The sequence below is a fragment of the Mobula birostris genome, chromosome 14, assembly GCF_030028105.1.
Source record: "Mobula birostris isolate sMobBir1 chromosome 14, sMobBir1.hap1, whole genome shotgun sequence".
Classification (NCBI taxonomy): domain Eukaryota; kingdom Metazoa; phylum Chordata; class Chondrichthyes; order Myliobatiformes; family Myliobatidae; genus Mobula; species Mobula birostris.
Window position 1 is genome coordinate 53825016 of NC_092383.1, and position 13051 is coordinate 53838066.

At 40.8% G+C, this 13051-nt stretch overlaps 1 protein-coding gene across 2 annotated transcripts in view; it reads left to right on the top strand.

Moving 5' to 3' along the window:
- Positions 1 to 13051, top strand: part of LOC140209906 (differentially expressed in FDCP 6 homolog) — a 163584-nt gene that overhangs the window by 64191 nt on the left and 86342 nt on the right. For both annotated transcript variants that reach the window (XM_072278565.1, XM_072278566.1), the window contains exon 3: positions 4274 to 4459. In XM_072278565.1, coding sequence (XP_072134666.1) covers positions 4274 to 4459 — 186 coding nt within the window. The remainder of the gene's footprint in view (positions 1 to 4273; positions 4460 to 13051) is intronic.

The window sequence follows — 13051 nt, forward strand, 5'->3', positions numbered from 1 at the left end:
CTTACTAGCCTTAAACTCCTTCCTGTCATTCTCCTCAACCTCCTCACAGTAGTGCTCATAGAGACTAAGTGCTTTTTCATGCATAATTTTGCCATCAGCAGGGATATGCTTCTGTGACATGTCCTCTAGCCACACACTTAATGCTTTCTCAGTCTTTGCAAGCACTTTGTCACGAACCAGAGAGACCATTTTTGCCATTGTAGGGGTAGCACTAACGCTTCCATGAAATTCAGCTTCTTTCTGCTTTATTGTGCAAATGCTCGATTCGTTCTTACCGACCTTACGGCCCACTTCAGCAAGCGACATGCCACTTTTCAAAAGATCTAAGATTTTTATTTTCTCGGTGAACATTGCTCAAACAACGAATGCTGGAGAGATACTGAGAATCTGTGAAATGGCGGGAGGTTACAGCAGGGTATGCTGGGACAACGGGTCGAGCGAGGAGGAATTTCACAAAACAGTCACAGCTCTAGGAGTTCACCAAAAACGATAAAATATCCTAATGTTATTAGTGGTATTTTCCCCACCAGCCACCACCCCCTCTCCCCAACCCCTACTTCTGTAAAATTCCCTCTATTTAATATGCAGCCGCTGTTAAATTCCCCCCTTGTTTATTTTGACTTTTTCTTACAGAGGGGCCAGAGTGGTGTGCTGGTGAGCTCCAGCAGCACTGCACCCCTGGTTGTGGAGAAGAGGAGGAAGTTTGTATTAACCGAAAACCTTTATTTATATCATCTGTTGTTAGTCTTAAATTTACTGTTCTTAATATGTTTTCTTATTAAGAGTTGTGTTCAATAATGGTATTTCAACTGTAATTTGAATTTACTTCATGTAGTTTGATTATATTAAATTAGTTAAACAAAATAACCTTGAAACAGCTTTAAAAATCCAAGCAAGTTACTTCAAATCCTGAAATTTAAGCACAAGGGATCAAAATATAGAATACTTTTAAACTAAGCTAGAAAGTGACATTTAGAAATGTATGTCATCAGTGAGTCTAGAAATAATATCACTGAGCAGTGATAGGCACATAGCTCACTAGTCCCAAGGGTAGAACATTGCCGTTATGAATGGTATCACTGTTGGTGGGTACTCTTTGATTGGGAATGGGTTGACAACAGATAAAATGGGAATATTAGACTGATCATCTGATTTTTTTTTTCCAATGGTATGAATAATTGACAAACAACTGATTCTTCGACCTACAGCCCACTTTCAAGGCCTTTGCAACTCATTCTTAGTGTTATTTATTTCCTGATTTCAGTTTGTCTTTTGCACATTGGTTGTTTGTCAACTTTGTCTATATATGCTTTTTTTGTAGATTCTGTTGTATTTCTGTATTTTTCCTGTAAATGCCCACAAGAAAATTAATCTCAAGGTAGTATATCGTAACTTGTACATACTTTGATAATAAATTTGCTTTGAACCTTGGATTGGGCCTACGGTGTGGTTCGGCTGCTTATTTGATATACATATAACCTCAATACCCCAAATGAAATGAGAAGTGAGACAGTACTCTAACATGCCCATACTAAAAGATCTTTAATTAGAACATTAATTGAGAGGAAATTTAAATTCCTGGAGCACGTCATCAGAAAGGGAGAAATAGAATGCCTTACATTACAAGGCCGTATGCCTGGGAAACGCGGTAGAGGAAGGCAAAGAAGAAAATATATGGACACTATGAAAGAACTAACAGATCTAAGTGTGCAAGATATCATTGACGCTGTGAGGGATCATTCGATGTGGAGAGCCATGATCGCCCAAGCGTGTAATTCGCAAGGCACATGAAGAAGAAGAAATGAAATGTTTGTAAACATCAAAAAATGACTATAAAGAACAGTAAAGCAGTAAAAACCTGTATCAGTATTTGGTGTGACCACTCTCTGCCTTTAAAACTGCATCAGTTCTCTTGGGTATGCTGTCATGCAGTTTTATAAGGAAATCAGCTGGTAGATTGGTCCAAGTAGTTTGGAGAACTTGCCACAGTTCTTCTGCATACTCTGGCCGGCTCGCTTGTTTCTGTCTCTCCAGGTAATCCCAGACAGCCTCTGATGTTGAGATCAGGGCTCTGTGGAGGCCATACCATCTGTTGCAGAACTCACTCTTTGTTGTTGTTTTTGATGAAGATGGTTCTCATGACCTTGGCTGTGTGTTTGGGGTCATTGTCCTGTTGAAGGATGAAATTGGGACTGGCCAGACACCCCTGGTAGTGTTGTGTGATGGATGAGAATCTCCTGCTACTTCTCAGCATTGAGGATTCTGACCAGATCACCAACTCCATTTGCAAAAATGCAGCCCCAGACCTGCAGGGAACTTCTGCTGTGCCTCACTGTTGGCTCTAGATACTCATCCTTGTAGCACTCTCCAGCTCTTCCACTGACAAACTGCCTGCTGTTTGATCCGAAGATTTCTAATTTTGGCTAGTCAGTCCAGTGCCCTTGCTGCTGCTGTTCAGCATTCCTGTCCTTGTTTTTGTGTGTAGGTGAGTCTCTTGGCTTTGTTTCTACTTCAGAGGAGTGGTGTTTTGGCAGCAACTCTTCCATAACAATCATGTATGACAAGACTTCTCTGGGCTGTAGAGGGGTGTACTTGAGTTCCGGTGGTTTCAGAGAGTTCAGAGCTGATAGCAGTGTTGGATGACTTCTGATTTAGAAGGGACATCAGTTTGATGTATCTCTCATCTGCTGCTCTCAGTTTCCATGGCTAATCACTGCATTTCTGGTCCTCAATCTTGCTTGTTTCTGTGTGCTTCTTCAGAAGAGTTTGGACAGCATGTCTTGAAACTCCTGTCTGCCGTGAAATTTCTGCTTGGGAGAGACCTTGCTGATGCAGAATGACCACCTTGTTCAAAGTTCAAATTTAATTTTTTTTATCAAAGTACGTACATGCCACATATACAACCCTGAGATTCATTTTCTTGTAGGCATACTCAATAAATCCATAGAATAATAACCATAACAGAAAAAAGGAAAGACTGCCCAACTGGGGTGTTCAACCAGAATGCAAAAGAAGAAACAATAATAATAAATAAATAAGCAATAAATATCGAGAACATGAGGTGAAGATTCCGTGAAAGTGAGTCCATTGATTGTGGAATATTTCAATGAAGGGGCAAGTATAGTTGAGTGAAGTTATCCCCTTTGGTTCAAAAACATGATGGTTGAGGGGTATAACTGTTCCTGAACCAGGTGGTGTGTGTCCTGAGGCTCCTGTACCACCTTCCTGATGGGAACAGTGAGATGAGAGCATGTCCTGGTGGGATTCCCTCTGACAGATGCTGCTTTCCTATGGCAACATTTCATGCAGGTGTGCTCAGTGGTGAGGAGAGCATAACCTGTGATGGACTGGACCATATCCACTACTCTTTGTAGGATTTTCCATTCAGGGGCATTAGTGTTTCTATACGGGCCGTGATGCAGCCAGTCAATATACTCTTGTCTTCATATCTATAGAGATTTGTCAGAATTTTAGATGTCATGCTGAATATCCACAAACTCCAAGTAAGCAGAGACATTGCCATGCTTTTTTCATAATTGCACTTCGTAAAGGCTCAAGACAGGTCCTCTAAAATAATAACACCTACGAATTTAAAGTTGCTAACCCTCTCCACCTCTTATCTTCTGAGGACTGGCTCGTGGACCTCTGAGTTCCTTCTCCTGAAGTCTATAATCAGCTCCTTGGTCTTGCTGACATTGAGTAAGAGGTTGTTGTTACTATACCACTCAGCTAGACTTCCAATATATTGATTCCTCACCACCTTTGATTCGGCCTACGTCAATGGTGTCATCAGCAATCTCGAATTTGGCTTTGGAGATGTGCTTAGCCTCACAGTCATAAGTGTGAAGTGAATAGAGCAGGGGGCTATGTACACCGCCTTAGGATGCACCTGTGCTAATGAAGATCATGGAGGAGATGTTGCCATTCTGAACTGACTGGGATCTGCAAGTGAAGAAATTGAGGATCCAATTTCATGAGGAGTTATTGTGGCCAAAGTCTTGGAGCTTATTGATGAATTTTGAGGGGATGTTATTAAATGCTATGCTCACTGTTGCCATAGTGTAAGAATTGATGATTTGAAGGTTAAACTGTCACATTTGCTACACCCTCACTTTTAGATTGGTTGTTGTTCCCCCATTTTGATTCCTTCTAAGCCTTTCTGTTTCAGTTAATCAGTTTAGTTAATTTAACTCATTATGTCATTGATCATTAGCATCTGCTTATATCTTTGTTTAATCATACACTTGGCTAAATACCAAACACTCTTTTATAGGTTGAGGAAGGTGCCTTTGTCAAAGAGAACTTTGATGAACTCTGCTGGACCTTATCTGCAAAGAAGAACTACAAACATGACAAGAATGGAAACTGTACAATTTCAGATCGTGATGCCTTCAGGCTATGGTGCCTTTTTAACTTCCTGTCAGAGGACAAATATCCCCTGGTGATGGTTCCTGATGAGGTGAGAACTTTATAGATGTGTTCATAAATTGATTTGAATGCTTTGAAATGGTTTTGACTAAATTAAAACTCTGTGGTTGTAATTGCAGCTGCTTTGGTATATGAGCAATATTATTTGGTCTTCTGGCACTTCTACGATGATAAGAATGTCATTGTCAGCAAGAAATTGATTATTGTTCGTTATGATTTTTCTCTCTAGTATGGTCACATAACTGATTTATCTGTAGAGTCTCTGTTCTGAATGAGGTCCAGGATGGGCGTTGTATCCGACAGCACTGAGATGCTGGCACTATAGTTAGCTAGAGCATTGGTACCATGTAAACACCCTTTACATTTGTGACATTTGCTGTTGCTAATAAGGGGAAGGGTGGACTTTAATTTTGCTGTAATGGGTACTGGTATCACTGGCTTTGAATGTATGCTGAACAGCTTTGTGGGCCGAAGGGCCTGTATTGTGCTGTAGTTTTTTTATGTTTCTATTTTTTCATGGTTCTGCATTTTATTCGAGAATTAGGCCCAGATATGAGGTTACTTGTCAGTTCTTTTCTTTAAAGAGGTCAATTGATTCCCATCAAAATATCAAACTCAGATGTGCTAAACTGGAGTTCTGTGGATTTTTTTTTTTTGACTGGAACTAATTCTAGGAGGTAAGTTCATAAATTCACGATGTAACACTGTGGAGTTAAAAGTAATTGCTGATTGATGTATTGATAACTATTTTGACATATTTTGAAATTATACCCTGTCCTTGATTAGTGTTTGATTAAGTATGTTGTTATTGTGCAGGTTCAGATGTATTTTATTACAAATTGTGAAACACAAAGTGCAAGGAACCTAAATTATAAACACTTGTTCAGGAATTGGCAACGTGGCATGAGCAGACAAGAATACTGAAGATCTGCCTAAGTGGTTTAGAACATAGGGAACGGTTAAGATGTGGAATGTGTTGTCAGCATTAGTTCAAAATGGAACTGAGTAAATGTATGAAAGGAAATCAAATTGCAGAGTTGTGGGAGAGTAAGACTGGTTAGAATGTTATTGCATTGAACCTAGGAAGGGACAGAGGGACAATGAAGATCACAAATTGAAGTTTATATATATATATATATATATAGCATTAAGGGTGCCAACGCAACATAGCAGGAGAGAAAATTGAATTTATAGTCAAGGAGATTTGCGGCCTAGTTGGGGTTTTGGGAGATCCAAGAATCTGAATGATTTATTTGGAAATAAGAAACAAATCTCACTACAAGTAAAATAAATTACATCCTCTCTTCTGCTCCCACTTCTATTAATGAGGTAATATACCTCAATTTGCATATTTTGGAAATTGGGAAATAGGCAAAAATATAATCAAGCCTTCTGCAGATATTTGTGGAAACACCGAAGTAAAAAAAAAAATCCTATGGTGGTTTTGGCCTTGGGGATACTTGGCTGCCACGTGCAATAATAGTCACCAAACAAGATGCTCTTGCAACTCAACAAGACTGTGCATTATCTCACTAGAACACCTGAAGTCAGTAGCTGTAGGCTATCACCTACACTACTAACTACATCTCTGAGAATCTGTTGCACCTGGTAGCAAGCCGCCAAGACAGCTGCTCTGGTCAAGAAGCTCCTACAGGATGAGGGTTTATTGGTACATCCCCTTTAACAGGAATGGAAAATGGATGTCTCTGAAAAAACATCACAAGGAAGCATTACTGACAGCAAATTAAAAGTAAACAATGCTGGAACTACTTAGCTTTTGTGAAGAGGAAAGCAAAATTAATGTTTTAGATCAATGACATTTCATAAGAAAAATCATGTCAAACATATTTTAAATCAAAGAGAAGGATAGACAGGATAGTGAGAACGTTTTGACAAAATGGAGTCCAGGAGAGACTGATATAAGTAGTAGCTTTGAGAGCGTGGTAAAGGTATGCAGATTAAAGATAATCTGATAGCAGGAGATCTCATAACAACAGCATCAATTTTATGGAACTATCCCCTGAATTAGATGTTCCATGTACGTCTTCAAACCAGATATGAGCTGGGCAGGGAAGATGAGATTGTGGTCAATTGTTGTTGCTGGATTGTGCAAGTGTACTTAAGAATGATATTTAAGATGATCGTAATGTTCAGAGTTGTGGTTTACTGGCGTTGTTAGAAATATGTTGCTTTAAGATGCAAGTCTATGCAGTAGATAATAAAGCGTAGTGCATTCATTGTGGTAGGAGAGTACATGATACACAAACCACATTACCATTAACGTTGGAGACAAGAATAGGGGCAGAAAAAAATCAAAATGAAATAAATTAGCTGGAACTTTACTCATCATCTTATCCTGATCTCTCTTTTTTTACTGTATTTGAAGTCTTATTTCCAACCTTTCAGTAATATTGAACAATTATTCAGCCCTGTTCACATTTTCGACTGTTCACTTGATGTACAGTTTTATTAGCATGGATTGCTGTGATGTCAGACCAGCAACAAGCCTTAGAACTTTACTAGCCTCAGCTTGCAGAACTATGAGCTGCAAATTGCTAACTAATCCTCGCACCATTAACCCTCTGTGATTAGATAGTTTTGAGGGTGAATCAGTTAGTTTTGAAAGGAAGTCATTTGTTGGAATAATTTTGATTGAAGTACCAGGTTGTTGTTTGAGGGTATCCCAGTAACCAGAGTCTACTTAGATTTTCAGAAGGCGGTGGAGTGATCAGTCATTGATTACATGTAGTCAGTAGTATGTTGCTGCAGTGGGTACACTAGACTGATTGTAACTATCAATATATTTTACTAATTTCAAGAATGGCCTTGACATGAAAGTACAGGTTGAGTGTCCCTGATCCGAAATGCTTGGAGCTGGAAGTGTTTTAGATTTTGGATATTTTCAGGTTTTGGAATATATAATGAAATAGCTTAGGATTACCATCATTTCTGACTCTGAATTTATGTACTATTGGTCTTTCATTTGTTCATCTCACATATGTACTTAACAGTAAAAATTATGTACCATTAACGTAATAAAATTTTAATGTGTGCAGAGTAACAAAATCATCACAGCAGCATTGGGAGAATACCTGACTTAGTTGTTGAACAATGGCAAACTTTCAGTCTTCACCTACGATGCCATGTTTTCACTAAAAGGTTTCAGTACATTGTATTTGTACATTTTTTTAAGGTTTTATGTGAGATATAGCAACAATCAGCACTATAGGCTTGTTCTGGTGTCAGATTTTCATGACCAGCATTTGCTATAAAAATTTAATGCCTTTTCTTTTATTAGATTTCTGCAATCAGCCTTCTGAGTATTCACAATTACCTTCAGTTTTCAGTCTGTCATAATAAATTGTTGCTTGCTTCATGATACACATACTGTTAAGTGGCATATGGTCATTCTGACTTGACAATACATGATCAATCTTCATTTTTCACTTTGTTTTTCTATTGTTTGTTAACTTCTGTTCATTACATATGTGAGGTCACTTCTCAGAGCTGTCTGTGGTACACAGAGACCTGTGCTTTGCCTAGGGACCTTCCTAGCGTCATGGGGAATTTTCCATTTGTGACATCATGTCGGTGCTCAATAAAATACATTTGTATTTGGATTTTGGAGGGCTTTGGATTTTGTAATTTGGATATGGGGTATTCAGCCAATACAAGGTAGGTGAAGGTGCTGGGGAGGTGAGCAGGACAGTATTCTACGTGTGGGTTTACATAGACTTAGGAGTGGCTGAACTCTTCCCACATAACACTGGGTGCGGAGTTGTGTTATTGGCCTCATGGAACATCAATGGTATAATCACCAGCAAGTAAACAATTTTGATATTTTGAGTCATGATTTTAATAATGATTGCATGCCCAATGCCGAGAGATATTTACCAAAACAAAAATTGTATTCAGCTGCCTTCTAAAGCAGTCCATCAGGATTGAAGATCACTTACTTCCATTCTCATTCTGTGGCTTCTGAGGTCACCCATGAGGCCTCTTTGGGATCCACAGGGTCTGCCACAGCAGGAGGTGACTGGTGGGTGAGTGGGTAGCTTTGGAGGAGGTGAGCTCCTTCCACAATTTATGCTGGAGTTCTGTGTGCTCCACTGCATAGGCTCTAGATTCTCAATGCTATTCCAAATGCTGCATTCCTGTGTTGAGTAGTTTTAGGTCAGGGACTCTCATGAGAACATGGGGATGTTGAAAGTTTTAAACTTTCCCTGAATCCTTTCCTCTGTCCACCTGGTAACTTGCTGCAATTCCCAAGTTGGACTCCCAAGATATGGGAAGTGCCCCATGTCTTGTGTCTTGGACTTTCAATGTCAGAAAGGCAGTATTGTGTGGTAAGGGGAGGAGACCTTTGTTTTGTGTAAGTCTCATCAGTGTTTGTGCTTCAGTGAATACATTGACAATAACACTAAGCTTGTACTACTGCCTACATTTCTTTGAGTAGCTTTGTACAATCTCCATGATGGCCTTTAATGCTGTTGTCCTGTATGGACTGTGAAGCATCCTTCTTCAGTTTGCCACCCAGCAGAAACTTCTGCACATTTGATGTTTTGCTTCCGGACATATGAGTCATGACCATGTGGACTGGTCCAGGTTCAGTGCAGACACTGCTGAACAGGGCTGTGTGGTATTGATGATGGTGCAACATCTCTTCAGTATTGGAGTGGAACCACCGTACAGGATGGGTGGGGCACAGGGCCAGGCTCATTCCAGTCTCAGTGATTCAGACCGCCCTGTCTTTCCACTTTATTTCTTTAAAGCTATTTAAAGTCTATAATTATTTTTTTTAAACAAAATTAACTTTATTCATAATAAAGCACATGTACAAGAATGAACTGTTTGATGCTTTTTCATTATATTCACAGTCAAAAAGTTTCTATGCTGTTGTATTACATTCATATACATTGCTAGAACTGCTGTCTCTCTTGTAGCCCCCCTGGGGTGGTAGCCACTACGATAACTGAGGGGCTTCCTTCGCCAACCCAGCCTATCCCACTTCAGCAGAAGAACCCTACACTGTGGTCCTTCCCACTGATCCTTTGCGATGGCTGCATCAAGCTTCAGTGCACCCCGCAGCATGTAGTCTTGTACCCCAGAATTTGCCATTTGGTAACATTCCTCCATGGACATCTCAACGTGCTGGCAGATGAACAAGTTTCGGGCAGATGAAAGGGCGTCTCTCACAGAACTGATCCTTCTGCAGCACTTGATGTCCAACTGTGTGTGTGTGTGTCTGTCTGTCTGTCTGGAAACAACCTGTAGATCAGAGAGTGCTCTGTCACGCAACTGCTCGGGGTGAACCATGACACAGGACCCTGCATCTTTCCCCACACCCTCTTTGCAAACCTATAGTCCACAAAGAGGTGAGCTACTGTCTCTTCCTTGCTAAAGTCATCCCATGGGCAGTGCACTGTGGCATGCAGGAAGGATGTGACTGGGAGGGCCCTCTCACCAGGCAAGATCTAGCTGCTTGGTGATGAGGCTTTTGCAGTGCCTGGAGGACATTCTTTGCTGACCACTCCCTGATGGACTTGTGGTCACAGGTATTGGTCTGGAAGAAGTTTTCCACGAAGAACAGGTGCTGTGGCAAAGTCCATCTGACTGGGGTGTTGTTCAAGCCCATCCTCAGCAACCGGGGCCAGACAGAAGCTCGACATGTAGTGACCCTTGTTGCCCATCTTTTCAGGTTCCGAGCACAGCCTGATATAGCTGCACATGAGGGTGGTCATCAGGGTGAGGGTGACATTGGGTTAGTCTTTGCCCCCATTGTCCAGGGACTTGTACATTGTGATCCAGCTGACCCCCTTCCTTTCGGATCGACAGGTTAACCTGAGGACAGCTCAGGTGATTCCCAAGCTGGAGGAACTGAGGCTGGGCTACACCTGCACTAAGAACAGAACCCCAATAGCACCCCTCACCCGATGACTGACTAGGCTCTTCTCCAGCTATTGACAGGGAGTGCCCTCCCCACAGCCCCAGTTTCTGTTGATTTGTTTTGAGAGGTAAATTATATCAATTGCTTATTAAGGAATTTTGCAAATTTGCTTTGTTGGTTTGAAACACTACGCACTTAACTACAAGGTCTCTAATCAATTTTTTATTGTGCGGATTTTAAAAGTTTCTGTTTTGCTACTCACAGTTAGTAAGAGTGCACAGCTTTAAGAACGAAAGCACCATACTTTTTTAAAAAAACATTGACCTGAATCCTTGTAGCTTGCCTTGAGCTGCCAGAAAACGTTAGCAGTTGCCGCCAGCGAGTTCCTTGGCTTCGATAATGATTCCTGTCAGATGTCAGACCGAAGGCTGTGTGGTGTTGAGCAAGAGTGAGTTGGTGAAACAGGCTGCAGAGCCATTAGTATTGACTAGTTTTCACAGTGTGCATGCAACATTATTAGATTAATTGGGCCGTCAATTAATTGCAGCAGGTGCTTACTTGGGAACAACTCTTAAAGAACAAAAGCTAATTGAGAAAATAGCTGGGGTTCCCTTCCTTTACTTGGGACACTATGCCGTTTAATTGGGACAGGAGACTTTTGCTGAACAGTTTCTAGCTAGCGGTGGTCACGTGCACATGTTGTGGCCGTTAGACATTACGCAGTGCTTGGAACTAAATGTTTTTAAATGGCATCATTTGTGTGTGTTTGTGTTCAAAAAGCTGTGAAGTTTGTCACTGATAGTTGGTGAGAAATAAGAAGTAGCAAGGCAATTTAGAATTTTTGCTCACTGCATTTTCAAACTTCCAGGCTTGGAAATGCCAGAAATGGGGGTAAAAATTAAACAATTTCACTATTTCAAGTTGGGAACTACAAAGAATTTGAAGTTATCGGCAATCATCTGGAATGTTGCCTTTGGCCCTCACCCATGACTCCAAGTCGCTGTTTGCATGCGACACCTGCCACACTCTGATGCACCATTTCAACAGGTAGACTAAACCAGATGATGGTTGCCAGCAGGTCTCGTACTCTGGTGAGATAGGGGCATGCCTGTCCTGACATGTGAAGTCAGCTCTGGTGGACTAGGCGGATGAGATCCAATGGCCAGGAAGGAGGATCTACAACACTCCATGGAGAACAAGGCGTGACAAGGCACAGAAGTAGTCATGGTCATCTACTACAATCGGGGAAGACCCCAGTTGTGATATCTGCCCGTACCACTGGACCCAGACTTCTGAGATTGAGAGAGTAGAACTGCCCAGAGCAATGGAGAGAGTGGAACTGCCCAGAGCAATGGATTTTCCGCTTTTAAAAACTCTCCCACACAGGTTTCCTGTCATCGTTGGATACCATGGACAACTAAGTTGGTAGTTTTGTACCTACTTTAAATGTATAAATTGTTACCAATTAAATGGTAGTTTCTTTTTTTAAGTACTTTTTTAAACTATTTCCATGAAACTTCGGCTAATTGGGGCAGCTGTTAAATTGGGCCAAAATGTATTGGTTTCAATGTGTCCCAATGAATTGGAATCCACTGTACTTTTCACTTTTTAGCAAAATCGACATTAAAATTGGAGCACGCACTTAAGATAAAATATAGAAACTGAAATGTCATAAAATCTCCAAGAGCCGAACAGCACAGAAACCACCCTTACAGGCTACCATTCCAATGCCATCATTGTACTGACTCACAATGCGTCCATTTACCTGCATCGCGTCATAGTCTTCTCTGCCTTGATGATTCAACTAATTGTGTCAATACTTTGTTGATATGACCGTACCTGCTTCCACCCCATCTCTTCAGGCAGTAGATCCTAGAATCCAGTTACCCACTGTGTGAAAAGAGTTTGCCCTCAGATCAACCCTAAAGCTCCTGCATCTCATCTTAAAACTGTGCTGCCTTGTCTTTGACACACCTGCCATGGGGGAAAAATGACCATCTATCCCCCTCATAATTTTGTGTCTTTGTCAGGTTACCCTTCAGAGTCCTCTACTCCGGCTGAAGCAAACCCCGTCTCCCCACTGGATCCTGATGCTTTTGTGATTCAAAGGTTCTTTGGAAGTCAAGAATGAGGCATAAAACTTTGTGTACAATTGTTTTATCAAGTGTTACAAGAAGGAGAAAAAGACTAAGAATGGCATCCGAGAAAGACTAAAAGTACTGTGGCCTTCTCATACCAGACTATAAATAACATCAACTCTGTTGATGACGCTTAACCAATATGTTCACTTTCCAGAAAAATGCAGAGGCACTGGAAAATTCACTGAACAATTACATGCATATAGGTGATCATAATAAAAAATACGAACAAGCAGGAAAAGTTAAATGCCAAGAAAAATAACAATGCTACACCCAAATCCAATGCTATAAATGCTCTGACCCACACAGTATCCTGGTAAATCTTCTCTCAGTGCTATCGTGTCCTTCATATGGTGTGGTGAACAAAATTCCATTTAATTCTCCAGATGTGGCCTAACCAATGTTCTGTAAAGCTATTAAATAATGTCACAAACAAGAGAAAATCTGCAGATGCTGGAAATCCAAGCAACGCACACACACAGCGCTGGAGGAACTCAGCAGGCCAGGTAGCATCTATGGGAAAGAGTAGTTAATGTTCGACTGTTTTTAAAAAATACTTCGATTGTACTGTTTTTCAGAAAGCCAGTCTTGCTGAGTT